General features: G+C 38.2%; 2 protein-coding genes across 4 annotated transcripts; one reads left to right on the top strand and one right to left on the bottom strand.

Moving 5' to 3' along the window:
* Positions 1 to 40: 40 nt before the first annotated feature.
* Positions 41 to 7,670, bottom strand: lamp3 (lysosomal associated membrane protein 3). 2 transcript variants are annotated; one of them, XM_008294662.1, is made up of 7 exons: positions 7,561 to 7,670; positions 5,432 to 5,548; positions 4,368 to 4,450; positions 3,931 to 4,056; positions 2,498 to 2,570; positions 2,200 to 2,370; positions 41 to 1,164 (listed from the first exon to the last, which is right to left on the bottom strand). In XM_008294662.1, the coding sequence occupies exons 1-7, from the start codon at positions 7,619 to 7,621 to the stop codon at positions 1,025 to 1,027; spliced, it is 771 nt and encodes a 256-aa protein (XP_008292884.1). In that variant the 5' UTR covers positions 7,622 to 7,670; the 3' UTR covers positions 41 to 1,024. The 2 variants fall into 2 exon arrangements, with proteins under 2 accessions (XP_008292884.1, XP_008292885.1); XM_008294663.1 differs by lacking the exon at positions 3,931 to 4,056.
* A 2,657-nt stretch (positions 7,671 to 10,327) lies between these two features.
* Positions 10,328 to 18,882, top strand: kng1 (kininogen 1). Of its 2 annotated transcripts, none has more exons than XM_008294661.1 (9): positions 10,328 to 10,446; positions 10,654 to 10,750; positions 12,152 to 12,295; positions 13,085 to 13,201; positions 13,304 to 13,379; positions 15,937 to 16,106; positions 16,194 to 16,304; positions 16,390 to 16,488; positions 18,037 to 18,882. In XM_008294661.1, the coding sequence occupies exons 2-9, from the start codon at positions 10,685 to 10,687 to the stop codon at positions 18,409 to 18,411; spliced, it is 1,158 nt and encodes a 385-aa protein (XP_008292883.1). In that variant the 5' UTR covers positions 10,328 to 10,446; positions 10,654 to 10,684; the 3' UTR covers positions 18,412 to 18,882. The 2 variants fall into 2 exon arrangements, with proteins under 2 accessions (XP_008292883.1, XP_008292881.1); XM_008294659.1 differs by having other exon boundaries at positions 10,651 to 10,750.
* The last annotated feature ends 206 nt before the right edge of the window (positions 18,883 to 19,088 follow it).

The raw sequence follows: 19,088 nt of genomic DNA, 5'->3' as shown, positions 1-19,088 counted from the left end.
TATAGCAATTCTGAAAAACAAATTGAAGTTGAAGCACATGCATTAAGCAATTATATTTATTATTTTCATTCATTACATTTTTATTTAAAAATGGAACACACTGAGGCACAGAGGCCTTATTTATTTACATTGTCGCCCATCAAGACAATAAAATATGTAGGTATACAAATAAGAAACTTGCATAGCAATAAAAACAAAGATATTAAATGGCAAACTTAGTAAAATAGTGAAAACATTATTTCGAGAATTTTACATTTAAAAACAAATGAATCAGCCAAAACAAGAACAAGATGAAATTAGAAACCTGAATTGCCCTGAGGATAAAAACGAGTCAGCCTTGATTGTTCTGCAGGTCATTGCACACTGAAGTTGCACAGTAGGCAAAACCTTCAAAACCCAGTAAAAGCAGCACCTGCAGCGTAATCCTGTCACTTGAGCATGTCGCAGCTGATGCACGTGTGTCTGAAATGTCACCACATTCCAACAAACATAGAAAAGCATATAGACAACAGTTACATTTTTGCTGGAGAAACACAATTTCTAATATTTAGTTTGAGTATTTATTTTGCTGTTGTTACTATTATTGTCAATAATATTGTTAGTATTAGTTAGTTCCGCTCTATTGTTTGCTAGTGGTGGGATAAAGTAACCAATCGCCATGACTGTCTGTAATTAAGATCAAAACTGAACCAAACTTGAAGCATCTTTGTGCTTGAATTGTTGAATATGCAGCAAATTAAGATATTATAACAAACAACAGTGAATTCAAATGATCACTGACACACTGATGATCAAATATTCTTACTATATTTAATAATAAATTGTTGAAAGAGTAATCAAACAAATCCATTAAACGAAAGGTTTTATCTTTATACTTTGAATATAAGACATTAGACTTCCATTTGTTATAATTGTTGGAAAAATTCAAAGTCAGTTACAGGTCAAGGACGCAAGAAGTGATACATGTGTGTCAGTGAAATATTACTTTACTGGGAGTAAATGTCATTCCAGTTTGACGGTGAGCTCAGATTCTGTCATATCCAGGTCTGCGGCGGTCTTTGATGAACTGGAAGGTCAGAAGAGCGATCACAACTAAACCCACCGCTACAGCTCCCAAGATGATGGGAATGGCTCTCTTGTTAAAGTCGGCCCAACACTCCATCTCTGCAACATAAGACAGGACAGGAACAAAGGTTCAGGTCTTGATTACATTTACAGATGAAGACAAGCTTGTTGGAAGAATTTTCAGTTTTTATGTTAATGTAAACTTTAGAATGAGTTGCACTCACAGAGTAGGATCACTGCTTTTATTGTTGTGCACAGTATTAATAAAGCTTTAGTTTCAGGAAACGTGCTGTTCTGCAAAGTATCACTGACAGTTTATCACAGTGTCTGGCCCAGTTGTCAAAGAGAAATAAAGTCTATAATAACTGACAGAAAATGTGGTTTTAGGTTAATGCTGCTTTTGGCAACTTTGATTTCAGCCTCCCTGAAGTGTGTTGAAGCCAAACGGAAGACAAGATTTAGATTTTAAAACACTTCCAACTAAAATTTCCTCTCGATTCAATATCACTGATATCATGAACTCTGACTACTGATTTCAGACAAACACCAAAGTTGGCAGTTTACTAGGAACAGTAGTGGGAGGCTATTCTGTTCTTAACTACAGCTTGTATTATTTTTAGATCACCTTTAAAAGATTCCAATGTTTAGTACTTTTTTTCAATAATTGTGGATGATAATTTTAACAAATGTTTGTATCTGTTTATTTGTCAAGTTTTCTATCATTTTTTTAAGTGGCAGATATCACATATAATGTGACACAAGTCACATGATGAGTTTATTCTGCTTAATGAACTGTAAATGCAGCACCTGTTTCCATCACACTGTACAGCCTGATGAAGACTCTCTGAGGTAAAATGTGTCGGTAGATTCATTAGTGATGATAAGATATTAATGTATTTACTCAAAGATTTTTCTTTTTTATAATCAGTGTGCTTTGGATGTTTTTAGGACTGTCAAACAATACAAAAGACTTCAGTTAAACAGAAACGAGACAGTCATGATTGTTTCATCTCTCTTTGACCAAATGGCCTTTTTCTTGAGGAGCGCCTGATTTCCTATTGTCTCATTTGTCTCTTTTTTATACTAGCAGCATGCTTTATCCAGTGCGACAACCCAAATGATCTGTTCAGTTACTTGGTCCGTAGTCTCTGTTGGGAACGCTGAAGGCCTGCATCTGCAGAGGAACCAGCCTGATCTTCAGTTCGGACGACATCAAAAGCAGCTTCCCAGATTTACACTTGAAGCTTTGACTGTTAGCTGCTGTGAACAGCTTCTTATGAGTGATCACACCTGAGTAAGTCTTATCTGTTGGGAAGAGGATGGAAGATAGGAGCAGTTACATTCTCAGTGTTAACAAGATATTTTTCTCAAATCAGAAACACTAACTCCTGAACATGTTATCTGCCTTCTCTGGGTGTCTGTCGGTTCTTACTTGCACATCCTTGGCAGACGGGCTGAGGAGACACGTGAGCGGTCACATTGGTGACGTAGATAAAGTTGTTTTCCTGGGAACAAATACAGAAAAAAATGGAGCAGAGTAAGAAACAAACACATTATATCATCTATTGTGAACATTTTGATTAAAATGTGAACCCTGGAATTCCAAAAACAATCATATTCTGATGACATAAGAATGCAATTACTATAGACACCGACACTGTATGTCAGAGACTGTTTGGTTTCTATATAGAGCAAAATAAATTGTCAGTTTTCATCTTGATATTGCAATATTTTCTATCATCTGATGACCAAAAAAAAAAAGCAACAATGTTTTTCTATATTTGTGTTTAAAGCTGTTTCTATTAGCAGACAGCCTGTTCTTAAAACATATTGGTTCTTAAGAAGGTTCTCTGGTTCTTCAAAGCACTGTCACCAATGACAGAAGCTCTCTATTTAGGAGATGGTTCTTCACATACTTTATGTGGTTCTTTGAAAACCAAGTCTTTCATTTTTCTTGGAATTATTTGCTTTTGCAGCAGGTAATAGCACACAATTAGAGCTGCAGCTAACAATTATTTCCATCATCACTTAATCTGCAGATAATTTTCTCAATTAATCAATTAATCAGTTGGTCCACCAAACACCAGCAAACAGTGAGAAATGTTAATCATCATCTTGTACTACATTGACCAGTCTGACCAACAACCCTGAAATAATAAATGTGTTCTACTGGAAAATTCTCACATTTCACTTTTTTGCATAAAAAATACTAAAGCTATCATCAAGTCCTATTTTAAAAATAGAACCAGGGGGGTCCACAAAGAACTACCTTAAAAACTTACTCTGGAGCACCATTCATGGTTTATAGAGGGAATATTTTTTTAAAGGCTGTTTGAGGCATCTTTAACGTTTCTTTATAGAACTGTTTGAAGAAATGCTTGTTTTCCTCTGTGGTGTCACTGTGACATTACTTACAGTTAATACTTGATATTTTTCTGACTGCGTTTCTGTTATTTTTAACTTTTTAACTGTAAGGAGGATGGACCCCTGCTCTTCGCAGTGTCAACAGGAATCAGTCCCAGCTCCCCATGATGAAGCATGTATAGCTCAATGATGCATGTAATTGTGCCCTATGCTGTCTTTGCACACAGACAATTTGTGTTTTTCTCCTTTGCTATAATACAAATGCTTGGATTATCTTTATATTTTAGTCTTACAGGGATACATAAGGTGTTGAATGTCTGGGCAAGAGGCAGATTATACCACAGACAGATCGTCAGTCTCTTGCGTGTCTAACATGAGATAGGCCTGAATGTGGTTAAACTGTGGGGGAAACCAGAACCTTCGCAAAAGAAACCCACACAGACCCAGAGAGAACATTCAAACCTGAAACAGAAATGAATGTATGTGGTTGATGTGTTATACCTTTCTGAAGGTGAACTGCAGACTGGCAGCTTGGTTTGGCAGCGTGAGAGACAGAACAGCAGTTTCTTTGTCACAGTTACCACCGGTCTTAACACTGGAGGGATCCAGGTTGAAATACCAGGTTTTCTGAGTGAACATAACAAAGATTTATTAAGTTCCTTTAAATAATTGTCCACCCTCACTTTCTTCTTTGACTTGAGCACAACCAAATGCTTTATTCTGTGTTAGATCAAGAGCCTGACTCATTAAATCAACTAAAGCTGACGGTGGTTGTACATTTATACAGTGAGACTACGTTGTGATGGACTTTATGCAAAAAGTGCAGAAATACCAGAAAATTACACTCATGCACTCTGAGCTAAACACGCAGGATCCCTATTCACAAATGATCAACACTGACAGATGCACACATATGGGGCGCTGAGCCAGCCTCTGACCTTCTTCTCGGTGACAATGTACTCTGCTCCCATGGTGGCTCTGATGCAGGGTTTCCCAACACGGTCATTCAGCAAGTAGGTTCCTGCACACAAAACAAACATACATCCGTCAAATGGCAAATATAATGTGAGTTTTGCTTCAAGGGCGCAATATATTATGTAACTTCCAAATGCTTTATTTGGTCTCTTTCATTCTTAATCAACTGTCATCAGCTACACTTGAGTTAAAGTCTTCAAATGAAAAGGATACTCATTGATTTAAAGCTTTACAATAAATAAAGCAATGTAACTGTTGTTTAACTGAATCTCCATGAAATATATCTTGCCTGATGTCGTGGTGATGTTGGTTTATTGTGTGATCTTTTTTCAGCAAGGAAGATAAGATATGTAATCATCAAATACTTAAAAAAAAATATAGGACTTTGTATCCGTCTGCACAGGTATCATGACACCTTAAACTGTGTATCTTTCTTTTCAGATGGAGGCTGAGACATTTATTACTGATCAAAGTCAAGCTTTATAAGAAAATTCATAGACAACCATTGTACTATGTTATTGTCTTGAGTACAGCTTTCATTAATGAGCACTGATGTATGCATGACCAATAAACTGTTCAGCTATCTTTTATACATTCATATAACGTGACAATAAAATAATAAAGTCCCTCCTATCTTTAATGGCAGAATGCAGTTCAGGTTTATGTAATGCTTGTAAAATTGTGCCCTTTTACCACAACGATGCTAATAAATGGGTTCTAAATTTCATGAAATGCTAAAAAGTTCAATTTGCATCTCAGCCATTATGCAGATTGATTTCAAATCTCACAGCACTCACACACTCACAGCGCCAACCATCTTTATAAAGTCAGACAAAAGTAATCAGCATGACCTCTGACAGCAATCACTTTCCTTTTTCTTTTGTGTTGAATAAGCTCTTTAACTACGTCTTCCTTACATTCCACCACTACCTGTTTCATTGTTTGAGTATTCCTTGTGCAGCAGAAGGCCTACAGAAACAGGTAGTTTCATTGATATATTTGTAACTTGGGTGCTGTGTTGGTGTACCTGTGGATGGAGGGGCCTCAGAGGGCTGCAGGACCGGTCGGGAGATCTGAGCCTCAGAGGGCAGCTCAGAGTCAGAAGAAGGCTGGGAGGAGCTGCCATGTCTCTGGAGGTGGACTCCTGGTAGAGGACCAAGTCTGTCAGTCTAAATGTCTGTTATTTTACTCGTTTTTTCTCTTAGATAAAACGACAGTATATAAAAATGAATACATCATTACTACTAGCAATCCTAGTAGCTCATACTCTGACACTAGAGTAAGCTTGCACTGTATTTATTCATAAAGTAGATTTGTTGAGAAAACTGCAGCTTGTTTTATAGCACAAAACCAGAAATATCCCTACAATGTGATCAGATTATCAAGTTATGGTCCTGGAGAAAGTTTGTCTTGGTGTCTGTCAGTGACTACATCACAGTTTGATTAAACACAAGCTTAGTCAGAAATATTCCCCATTAGGGCACAGTACAGAGTGCAGGACTTTGACTCAGAGCCCTGATAAAAGTCAGGGTCACAAAATGAGGAAGACAAGCCTGATATTAATTTTCAACTTAGTATTGCAAATTCCTAACTAGTCCAGAGAATCTGGGCCCCAGTGGTGGAAAGTTACCAAGTACATTTACCCAAGCATTGTCCTGAAATAAAGTTTTGAGGTACTTGAGTATTTCCAGTATAAGCTGCTTTATCCTTCCATTCTAATACATTTCAGAGGTTAGCATTGTACTTTCTACTCCACTACATTTATCTGGCAGCTTTGGTTACTTTTAAGATGACGATTTTACACAATGAGTAATATAAAATGCTTTTAAAAACAAATGAAACCACTGATTTCCAGCCTTTTTGGCTTCTTACAAAAAGCAGCGTGTAATCAGGATCACATTTCAGAAGAAGTCCTCCTGAATTTCTCATGTGATTTAATTTTAGTAAACGTTTAAACAGTCCAGTATGTCACCAAAGACGGACTGGCTAATCACCAAGATTAGAGAAAAATTGAATCGTACTGAATTGAATTAAAACCGGATTTGTTTATCAGAACTTTTTTTTCATTTTTCCTCCCCCATTAAACATGTGATGATTTATCTGTTGTTCCTCGAAGCAAAACTCGACATAAAGCAGTTACAACAGCTGCAACAGTGACATGCTGCTGACACACTGATGCTTCACTGTTAATAATCTAATGAAGTATATGAATGTATCAGTCAGAGGGATCAAACCAGGACTTTCACTTACATACGTTTCCTAGTAAGAAGGATTTTTAATGCAGGTCTGTTAGTTGTGATGGAGTTTTTTGTATCGCTGTATTGGTACTTTTACCCAAGCAAAGAATCTGAACATATCTTTCACCACCGCCCTGACTGTGGCCACAGGGTAGCTGGAACTTTGCTAATCCAGCCAAAGCTTGGAAGGACACATATTGCAAAAACTGAAGCCAATTGAGAAACAACATCTAATATTTTTGGTCTAAAGTCACGACTGAAAACGTCCCTTTAGGAAACATAGTTGTAGAGTAAAAACAAGGCTGTCTAGACCACGGTCAACAGTTCTTAATAGCAATTTAACCTAAAAGTACAACTTGAAGAACACAGTTGTTGCAAAACGTGTGTTTTATTGACTGTTCCTCTCTATAGCGTATTCATTTTCGGAGAATATGACTCAGCCGATTTAGTGGTAATCATACCGTGTGTTTGCTTCACAACGGAGTGAGAAAAAAAGACAAATGTGTGACCACAAAAGACCACTAAACCAACGATCACTGTGTGGGAGAGGAAACAGAACAGTCTCATATGTGGTGTTTATAATAGCAGAACAGTTACAGCAATTATGACACTTATAAGGAAATATTTATCTTTAAAGAGAAGTTAAAACAGCATTATGAATATTGAACTGATGCTGCAGGGCAACATGTAAGTAAAGTGTTTTTTTTAGCAGCTCAAAGTGAAAAATTGCTCTAAAGGCTGCATTCTCTGCAGTCTGTTAACAATACTGTTAAAAGGTGTTTCTGTAAAAAGTCTCCCCTAAATATGGTTAATGCTGTTTTAACTACGGACAAAAGACCAAAAAAAAAAACCTGTACAGCCAGTTCAGAGTCACTTATCTGATGAGGGTAAAATGAAATTTGAATATTATCAAACTCACCTGGACTAAAAGCAGCCAGAAAGAAAAGAGACCATCCACTGATGTGACTTTTCAGCGTCATAGTTATAAAACTATGGAGCACAACAACGCTACTGAGTGCAGAACGAGAGCAGCAGCTATGGTTTAAATGTGAAACACCTCAACACTTAAATGAGGCGTGCAGAGGAAGTGAACTGTCACAGGAGGCAGAGCAGCACTGACACCTCTGAGGGGAAAAAAGTCAGTTTGACAGAGAAGCTGTGGCGGTTCTCAGCCGCAGCATCACAGACAACGCTGCAGCTATGCGCTCAGTGAAAATGTGTCACAACAGTAAAAATGATTCCAGTTTAAATGCACTACTTTACATTAAAAGTACGATGAAGGCAAATAATTCGCATCATGAATGCTGCATCTGCACCGTTATGTCCATTATGTTAAATGCTATTAAAGGGTTTCCGATACAGTGACCAGATACACAAAACACCAGACAAAAAAATAAATACATTTAAAAATTAGTAAATAAAATGTATATGAAAAACTTTGTAGCATCCAATAGTGTGACAATTTACTGAAAATGTAATAATGCCTGAATGTGTAGGAAAAGTTTGCACTTAATTTGATTGAAGACACAATAATTAAATGCAATAATTTCATAATTTGACCAATAATGTATTAAAAGCTCCTGACAGAGAGGTCTTGTAACACCTTTCAGTTGACTGATTAGTGACCGAGCCATTATCCAAAATGAAACAAAGATCATCCATGAACACATCATGAAGATGCTCCTCAGGATAACCTGCTCAGAGACGGCCTCAGGCAGCAGAAGACAGAAGGTGGTGATGAGGAAGAGGAAATACCATGGAAGATCAAACCCCTCTATGGGATGTATCAGCTGTAGATAGAGGAGGTGGCTGACATCAAGAAATCCAACTAATGTTTAGAAAAGGCCGGTCCAGAGGCTCTGATCACTGCAGCAGCAGAACAGGCCCTGAGCACCAGATCCTTAGATGCACGTTTCTACTACAGCAGACTGGACCCAGGGCTGGTAACAAGACTTTTGAAAGATATTGCAGTTTAATTTTTAAACTTGTTGTAGTATTGTTGTGTTGGGATGGAGAGAGAAATTACACAAACAGACATGTAAAAGCCCAGACAAATAAGACAAATCTACCTTTACTGGAAAGCAGTGAGAATGTATGTTTTGTTATTGTGATCAAACAGATCAACTCCTCTGACTTGTGAAATGAATGAAATGAAATGAAATGAAATGAAAAATACTTTATTTATCCCAGAAGGGAAATTCAATCTTGTAAAAGCTCACTTTTTTTCTTTTTTTTCTTATTCTTTTTTTTCTTTTTTAAAATTTTTTTTCTTTTTTTTTTCTTTTTTTTATTTTGTATTTTTAATTTCATTTTTAATTTTTTTTTATTTTTTAAAAAATCAATATAACATATATTCTATACAATGATTTATATGCTGCAAGTGTTTTATAGTAGTGACTCAGAACTTGTTAACTGAGACAACGTCACACACTGTATTTCTAATGCTGTCATTTTCATGAATTTTCATAAATATTAACATACATTAAAAGATTGATCCAATTTTTATGTCTGTGCCATGATTAGCTTAGCTTAGCATAGCATTAAAACTGGAAAGAAGGAGAAAAATCTACCCTATAATCCTTTACTCCAGTGTAACTTTTATACATTTCAACAGGTTGTACACATCAGATACAGAGATAATTAATAACCTGTGTTACGTAGATTATGGTACAGGACAGCTGCTTTCCCTTTTGTATGCATGCTTAGCTAAGCTACTGAACTGCTGGCTGCAGCTACAGTAAAAGGAATTGCACTAATTTTAATTTTCCATAATTCCACTCATCTCAAGCTTTTGCTTCAACAAAATGTGTTTTACTTGTTTCACTTGAAGATATCTTCAAGTCCCGATGACTTCAAATGAATCAATAATCTAAAAGAAAAAAGATCAGAGGAAGATGTGTTTCTGCTGTTAATCATCTTGTGACCCTAAATAATTCACATGTGGGCCTCTGTGGGTTTGGACATGTCGCTGTAGCTCATATGCAACCACAAGAGGGCAGAATTAGGCTTTGATCAAATCCTCCGTTTACTTTTGCATGAATGGAGTGGAACAGAGGGTAAGAGTACAAACCAGCCAGGAAACATTAAAAAAAAAAGATGTTGCCATCTGTGGACAGACCAGTTGATCTCAGTGTTTCCCTGCAATTACACACAAACGCCATGTCAGAATGTTACATTTATACGAGTGTAAATTCTGAGCACATTTCACCTTGTTTCACAGACGAGCAGTGAGGAAATCACAGTGGTTTGGGCTAAAGGTCGACGGGGACAAAGTACCAGTTAAAACACACACAAAAAAAAAAACACTGACCGCGCACAACGTGACCCCTAAACATGTTCAGAGGGGATGTTTCTGCTGCCATAATCAGCGCAAATCAACTCTGCTTCATGACGTTCAATGTGTGATTATGTGTGGGTGTGTGTCAGTGTCACAGTCTCTGAGCATGATGAGGGAAGTTAGTCCAACTCCTTACAGGCTCTGTTTCTCCCTCAGATACTGACTGTTGTATTGACTCGACAGGTAGGAGGGCAAACAACAGAGCAAACATTTACTCTCCTTTTACCGACTGAGTGTTGTGAGCATTAACGTGTGTGTGTGTGTGTGTGTGTGTGTGTGTGTGTGTGTCCTTTGCGACCTCCTGTCCTCAGTGTGCGTGTCTATCTATGTGTCATCATAGTTCTCAGGATTCCCACCTACAGTTTCAGGAGAACTTCACTCGGTCGTCCATCCCTGTGTGAAGAAGAGTCGAGTTCTTCCTCCTCGAGTCCAGCAGGATCGACAGCAGGCCTCCACGTTCAGAAAACTGTGAGCAGCAATCCAGAAAACTTTATTTTAGTGAATGTGTTTGGAAAGCCTGAAAATGTTTTCATTTTATCAGCCACAAATCTGAGATTGATCCAGCAAACGCTGGCAATGCTGGGAGGTCATCTGGACATGAAATGCTCCTAGGTTCCTGTGAGTGTTCATCAGATGCTGTGATTTTTTTTTCCCCCTTTCTTTGCCTTGTAGCAGAACAGAGCCGAAAGTTCATCAGGATCAGACAATGAGGATTGGAGTGGGGCTGTGTGTGCTGGGCCTGCTGTGCCTCCACAGCTCAGTCTTTGGGCAGGTAAGGAGAACGTATCAGAAACCAGAACGTGTCTGGGATTAAAACAAAGATGACACAGTGAGAGGAGCTATGTGGCTGCTAAGTTGTTACAGCAGTAAACGAAGAAGTATTCATTATTCAGTCACGACCTTGCACTCAAAAACTTTACCTAAATCCTAAAGTATCAGCTAAAAATATTCAAAATGAAAGTCCTAACTATGCAAAATGTCAGAGTATAATGTTCTCTGGGTAGGCAAAGGACATGTGCTGCTCGCTATTCAAGTTTCTGGCTGATTTTCTGGCTGAAGTTTCTGAATATTGTCCAGCCACCACATTAGAGGAGCTCTGTGCTGCAAAAACTGTGGAAACACTCATCTGAGTCACATTCAGTTATTATCATGGGTTTAGAGCAGAGAGTGCTGCTTTTGACTTCCACATCTTAGTTTATAAAGTTTGCTGGGGCTGCAGGAAGCCTGAAAGGAATACATGCAGACATAAAATGGGATAAATGAGCTTAAATAGACTCCTAATATTGTTTATTTACATGCATACATACAACCAGTCAAACACAGAACAGTAAGCAGCACCTAAGCAAGTTTCTAATATCTTAAAATTAGTAAAAAAAATACTTGAGTAAACTTGTCATTTGATCACCAAAGTGATCATCTGACCAGCAGTAGCTTTGGATTGTCACGTACCGCTTTGAATCTCAACTGAAACGGACTTTGACCTGTTTACAAGACCCTTTTGTTTAATTCCAAAACTGTTATGTCGTGGGTCCCTTTGAAATGAGCCATTTCAACTCTCTTTCACTTAAGTGCAATTGGCAATACCACAATTCTTTATACAAACCAAGGGTTTAAGCATAGAGGAAAGTGAATGCAGTGCGGCACCTGTAGAGGCAAATCTGTCCTCCGTGATATCGAGCTGATTGCTTGACAAGTCCTGCATGCAAAGTCATAGTTAGTTAGAAAAAGAAGATGATTATTGTCAGTAAAAATGAACTTAAAGTTTCAAAAGTTAAAAAACCAATGCAGAAAACTTGTCCTTTAAAAGTGATGGTATTCTATATCAAATATTACAGCATTTAACGTGTAGTCATCCATCAACAGGTGATGTCAAGTTTAACTGCTTCATTGACTTCAGTGCAGGTTATCTATAACAAAGCATCATAACATTCAATCTGTAGATAAACTTGTGTTGTGAAATGTGGCACAAGTATAAATTGGAAGAAAAAAAAGCTAAATAATAAAGAAGAGTGTGAAGCATGCTTAAGCTTGGCATTTGATTGAAAGTCCTTAGACATATGTTTGGCGATTCCCTGAAGGATGCTTATTGAAAAAGCCCTGTATAGATAAAAATGTCAATATGTCATCCCAAAAAAGCTTCAAGGAGTTCTGACAGTTCTATCTTCCTGTCCAGGATGTGGACGTCCAGCCGGGTGTCCTGATCTTCTGTGATGACCCAAGTGTGGAAATGGCCATCAACAGCGCCGTGTCCAAGTTCAATGAACAGCTAAACAGCGGACACAAGCTGGCCGTCTATCAGATACTGTCAGCCAGCAAGGTACGGTGACGGCAAAACTGTCATTCTCCACACTCACCTGACCTGCTCTAACTCAAAGAGAAAAAAAAACAAGAGATTGGTATTTAATTTCACGCTGCTTCCCTCAACATTTAACATATATTTTATATGTGAGCTTATACAGTGACTGCACAGGTGTAGCTGGTTTAACTACTCCACATACAGCTGTTGTCAAACCTGTGAAAATGGGGAAATACAGTTCACATTAATACAGTACATGCTGAAACTGACTGCAGTGTGTGAGGAAGTTCATCAGTGCTGTCCTGAATATGGCTCCCCTCTGTCACTAGAGGTTTGAACAGTCACCACAAATCCTGCAAAAATCTAATTTTGATGTATTTTCTTCATTCCTGACTGACTCTTGAAACAATACAATTAGATTTTATGAGCTTCTTCAGTGTCCTGGCATTAGCAGCCACTTGTCAGATGAATGTTAGTGTGGAAATTTTGTGCATAAACAACTGAAACATAGAAAATATCATTTTGCACAAAATCTATAATATGTACCAGTGCTTTACTACAGCCATGTTAAATTAAAAACCATATCCTGTCCAAGGTGTGTTAAAAATTAGGATGTGAATTACTGAAATGGCTGTTGCTCCTTAAAGGTCTTCTTTATATTTCTGTGCTGCAAATTGACAAAACAAGAGAAACCAAAGTTTTGAAATGATCACCAAGCAATTCTAGGAAAACATTCTGTGACCCTTTGGCCTCTGGTTCACAGCGATCGTGTGTGTGTGTGTGTGTGTGTGTGTGTTTGTGTGTCTCCAGTCAGAGAACGGCTCCGACTCGGTGTATTCACTGCAGTTCACCAGCAGGAGGAGCAACTGCGCAGCGGGAAGTAGCAAACCCTGGACAGAATGTGACTATTTGCCATCTGGACGCAAGGTAACAACAATGAAATTAAAAGAATACACTCTATCTTAAACACACGAGTACACATAAAACTGCTGCACTTTTGAAACATCATCTGTCCTGATGTCCCTCCAGGAGCCGATTTCATGCAACGCCACAGTCTACATAACGGAGATGGACGCTGACACCACACAGGTGGACTGTCTGGTTGGTGAGTGAACGAATGAACCTGATGATCTCATTAGAAGTTGAAGGGATGAATGAAGAATCAGATTATAGTTTTTAGCACTTAATTACACAAGCACACGCAGAAGATCACGCAATATTTTTGCAGAGATATCGAAACTGATCTACTTTGTTACTGTGTTTTAAAATCTTCTCATCTTGGGACTTCATTCAGGATATTACCTGCAAAACCAGTGGCTTATTTATACCTATTACTTCACTTGTCATGTTGGAAATTGGCCCATAAAGACTCATTCCATATAATGAACTGACATCAGCACTGAAACCAATCATTTCAACAGTTCCTCCAAACACTGTTTAATCACATATGGAGTGTTTTCTTATGGCAGGACTCCCTTGTGGCGTACCATCAGACAAGAGTCTGTTTTTCATTAAGAAAACAGTGAGTCAGTCAGGAAAATGTGCACTGGTGGGTGCAGGGAAAACAAAATGGGGTTGATTGTGTAATATATCAACACTGTCTGCAAATAAGAAAAGCACAATGTTAACTTATCACGCCGTGAAAGGCAGAGGCACGGTGTAGACTTTAATCTATTTGTCTAATCAGACCAACGTAGGCGGACAGTAAACAGATTTTTATGTTTCTCTATCCTGCTTCCAAAATGTTTTGCAACTTAAAGGCTCAGCTTGGAAAACTTCTTTGTATATTTAAGGAGACATGATGCTTTTGGTTATTTGCTATCAAATATATTATGTTACAATGCCAGATGATCATATTAAACATGGCCATAGTTTCAAATAATGAGGTAAATGTATGTAAAAGTGATCAAAAGCTCAAATTTCTTATTGGTAAAAACAGTGGTAATTAATGTACAATAGCATAAAATAACCAACAATGCAGGGAGATGGTGAAAAACAGCCATTTGGCCAGAGAGGAACTTTAAAATCTTTGTTACCTTTGGTATTTCCAGACAAAAGATGGTTTAAACTTGAGCTGACATTTTTGCACATTTCGTACATGTATATCTATTAACAGGGGAATATAGAAATGTTTTAATATTTGTTACACATGGCTCATTATTGAAAAAATAAATCCATTTTGTCTCATAACTAGCAGGTAAAATGCATAATATTCACCCCACAGTGACGTGTTGCAGTAACTTTGTGGCTGTTCATACACTTATATTACAGATTGTATTCAGGCTCCAACATGCACAAATAGATTTAGTTGCCATTTCCAAACAAAACAAGGAATTATGTTAGCTAGTAGGTTTATGGTTTGCTTGCAAACTTCATACCGACAAGAAGACGAGGTGATGCTCACAAGCTCTGGGTGCTGCCCCTCTGCAGGCTTCCAGAAACTGACCAACCAGAGGAAAGTGGACTTATTAGGGAGGAGGGGCCTAAAGAGACAAGAGCTAAAATTGCTTGTTTCAGTCAGAGGTTCAACTGGGCTGCATAATATGAAAAATGAGATAAATATTTATTGAATTGTGAGTACTGCAAAGTACAGAGCCCCTGAGTGGGTTAGAGGGGAAAAAAATGCCTGGCCACGAGTTAAATTATCTTGTTCCCACACGTTAATAACTTGAGGTAACGACTTATTATCTCGTTCCCACACATTGTATTTTCATAGTTCAGTGAAGTTGGAAAGATATTCAAAGATTTGAAATTCCAGCATCAATAACCCCAAAGCGAATCAACAGCCTACACAATCTACAAATGGCCAAAATCGTTTTTTCCCCAGAATGAGACGTCCTTCGTTCTTTATGAATTACATTGATCTTTACATGCAGCTGGCTGCCAGACTGGAGTTCAGGGACCTTTAACAAATTACCACGGTGAAAGGAAATGCTTAAAAAAAACTCAATAAAGTTACATTTATTGTTTGTAGTGCCACCAAACTCACATCACACATCAATGACCTTCCTCTGGAATCAATATATAAAGCTGGTAAGGAGCATATCACCTCTCCTTTCAAGAAGTATTTACATGTTTCAGTGGGGTTTGGCCTTAAAGGCATAGTGTGTCATGCCTTGTCATGATGTGGAAAAGTACATTTGTGTGCTTGTTTTTCACAGTCTGGACTATTGTAACACAGTCTTTGCAGGTTTTCCCAATAAATAATAAAAAAAAGTTTGACTTCATTCTAAACTGAGTAAGACAGTGTGACAGTTTTTCCATGACTGTCAGAAGTGACTGTTTTCTGTCCTGTCCTGCTGCTACATTTTATTGGAGAATTTTGTGTTTACTTTAAGTGCCATCATGCACCTTCACATTATCTTTTGCTAATCTACCCACATCAAGAGGGACACTGGGGCAGTGGCTTTGTTAAACTAATTTATTAGATATACAAAAATCTGACTTCATAGAGGCTTTTCCCTCATGCATCTCTTACTTTGTTACATTTGCTAAACTTTAAAAATGTATTTAAATATAAGCTTATGCTATATGTTTATTACATTGCACTTATTTAAATGTTTTCTCTAACATACATTTTATAGCTCTTGCCTTCCAGGTGTCCACTCTTATGTCTCTTTATTAATCTCTTTTTTCCACCCCACAATCTTTCTCCTTTCCAGATGATTACATCGTTCCAGAGAGAGCTCAGTGTTTGGGCTGCCCGGTGGAGATTGACGAGAACTCAGAGGACCTCAGGAATCCTCTTTATGCTGCCGTCTCCAGATATAACGCCATCTCCGACTCTACTCACCTGTTCACCCTGCACAGTCTCGGCCTCGCCACCAGACAGGTAGAGACAGGGTGGAATAAAATAGAAGAAATGAGGAGGATAATGTTCAAAACTTTGGTTTCTCTACCACTATGTGTTTTCCTGTAGGTGGTTGCAGGTTTCAGATTCAAGCTGAGATTTGATTTGAGGAAGACCAAGTGCGCCAAGTCTGAACACCAAGATCTCAATGAGCTGTGCATCCCTGATGAAGAGAATGTGGTAAACATGAACACTAATCGCCATGGACATAATGTGATCTTATTCAACTTGATGTGCTTCTCACCGCGTGCTTCGTGTGTTGCAGGAGTTTGCTAACTGTAACTCCACAGTGGACGTAGCACCATGGAGACACGAGCCCCCACAGGCCCATGTGGAGTGTGAACCAGGTGCACTGCCTCCCATGGTGAGACCCACATTTCACAAAACGGCCAAACATGAGTCAGCTTCTTTTAGAAATCTAATTAATGAGCAGGACAGAGACTAATGTTACCCTAAAGGCTGATTCGTGATGCTGCCTTGCTCTGGCATCTCTAACGTCATCCTAATCCCGACGCAATAATGCAGCAATGTTAACTCTTGTCCTCCAAACTCTTCGGATACGGTGCACTAATCGGTCGCACTAAAGCTGTCAGCGTTGGCGTGCTGTGAAATAACAGACCGGCAGGGGATTAGTTTTGGGTCTTAGCTGTTTGACGGAGAGGTTGTAGTGAAAGGTGAAATTCACTTTAAAGCTGCAGTGGGGTATTTTGGCCAACTGGGAGTAAAAAGGCTTACAAAACAGTAAGTTGATAAACCTGCAGGTCTGACATAGTTTCACTTTCTGCGTGTATTTAAACATCCTTCATTTATTTGGAGTCGTGTTTCTGGCCATAAAAGTCCAATTTTTACTCATATTTTAACCCGAATGAGAAAAAAATTGTGTCAATCTGTTTCAACATCACCATCTAGTTAACAAGTTGACTTTCCCACCATGGATTAAAACTACAACCACTGAGACCCTTAAAAATGCTGGCCAGAAATTAAAACAGTATGCTTAGTGCTATAAGGGAGCAACCAATATTAGTCCAATTTTGACATAAGAGAACCAAAAAAAGGCAGCTGTGTTGAGTTAATAATTCGATGTCTTGGTGCAGTAACAGTCAGAGTTATTTGATTTGAGTATGTCTATTTTGTTCTGCGTTATCCTTCTACTACATTCATTTGACAGCTTTGGTTTAAGTTGTCCATTGAACACAACAGATAAGATAAATAACAAGCTTTTCAGATTAAACACATTGTTAAAGATTAATTCAGTGGTTTCCAGCCTTCTTTGACTTTTTCAAACAGCAAAAGCTCTGTAAGTTGGTAAAAGCTCCACTAAATACAGATTTTTTCCCCCCCCTCTAAACATCTAAAATGGTTTAATGTCAATAATTGTCAAAATGACCCAGTCTCTGCAAAACAGAAAAAAAAAGTTTCTATGTCCATATGATGATTAGAGAAAAAGCCTTAAAGCTGAAAAAAAAAAATTGTGCATCAGTCCTTTGTTTCCTCTCTGTTGAAGCAACTGTTAATAAAAATGTTTAAACCTGCAGCAGCTACAACAGTAACATGCTTCACTATTAATAATATAATGATGTCATATATATCAGTCAAAGGGACCAAACCAGTGCTTTTACTATAGTACTTCAATTGCATTTTACTTGAAAACATAAGTCATTTTGCCTCAGTGGGGTTTACATGCAGGATTTGTACTTGTAATGTAGCATCATCTCATTGCTGTCGTGGTACTTTTAATTAAGTAAAGGATCTGAATACTTCCTTAACCACGGCCTTGATGACATAATGCCTCGCCTGCTTTTCACATGTTTTTGGTAGAAAGAGTAACATTACAAAGACGCTTTCAGCAGACAGCTTTGCCAATTAAGGTTATAAATCTACTCATTCAGCCACATGTCCATCTTCTCTTTAGTTATACACCAGACGCCGTCCTCCTGGCTGGTCTCCACTCAGGAACCTTCTGTACAATGTTCCCTCATCCTCCTCATCCTCCTCATCCTCCACATCTTCACCTCCTCCTCCACCTCCACCTCCACCCTCACAATCCCCCTCCCCAACTCCGACCAAAGAGGAGTCATCTGAGGAGGACACCACGGCCTCCAAACCGTCTGCTGTGCCTATCGTGACCGTAGATGCTGTGAATGACAACCCCTTCCACTGTCCGTCCAAGCCCTGGAAAGCTTTCAATCCCACTCCGGCTGCAGCACCTACGAAGGCGTCTATGGAGGTGGCCTCTCCACAGCCTACAGTGGAAGGAACCTTCAGTGACAAAGACCTGCTGGCATAAATCTTCTTTATATTATAAAACAAATCTCACTTGTCACGCTCTTCCAACAGATTTTTTGTCTTTTTTTAATTTTTTTTTTTTTCAGACAAGTTTTCTGTTACACTGAAGGGATTTTTTTTTTTTTTTTTGAGGGATCATTTTCAGGTTTGTTATCCAAATTTAAAATAATTAAAGCAAATGGTCAATGCTAATAAAATAACCAGTAACTCCACAGAAAGCAGAGGAAAAAAGGACTGAAATGACAGACCTCTATACTTCTAGAGCTCTTACATTAATTGCTGGTTCAGTATAAAACAGCAGCGTCAGTTCGGTATCAGTTTCCTTTAAGTAAATCTAGTTCATGGGTGATTAAGTTCCCCTAAAAGGGGCCACTGGAAATCTGTCATTCTCAAAGGGAAAACTCTGAAATAAGAAATAAAACTGTTCTGTTTGCTGGTTTTCTGTGTGAATATAAATGCAGCTCATCAATAATGCTTTGAAATGCTTTTCCTTCTTTGAACATTTCCAATAATCACCTACTGAAACAATGTTCACAGGTAGAGTTCACACATGGAGTCCCAATCCTTTAACAAAGCTCCTGATTTAAAGGAATAGACTATCTGATTCATCAGCAGTTGGAAACTGAAATAATGCAACAAATATGCAAAACTATGAGGAAGTTATTTTACCTCAAAGCA

This window comes from Stegastes partitus, unplaced genomic scaffold, assembly GCF_000690725.1.
Source record: "Stegastes partitus isolate 25-593 unplaced genomic scaffold, Stegastes_partitus-1.0.2 Scaffold983, whole genome shotgun sequence".
In the NCBI taxonomy this organism is placed as follows: Eukaryota; Metazoa; Chordata; class Actinopteri; family Pomacentridae; genus Stegastes; species Stegastes partitus.
This window is presented reverse-complemented; position numbering and strand designations above follow the sequence as displayed.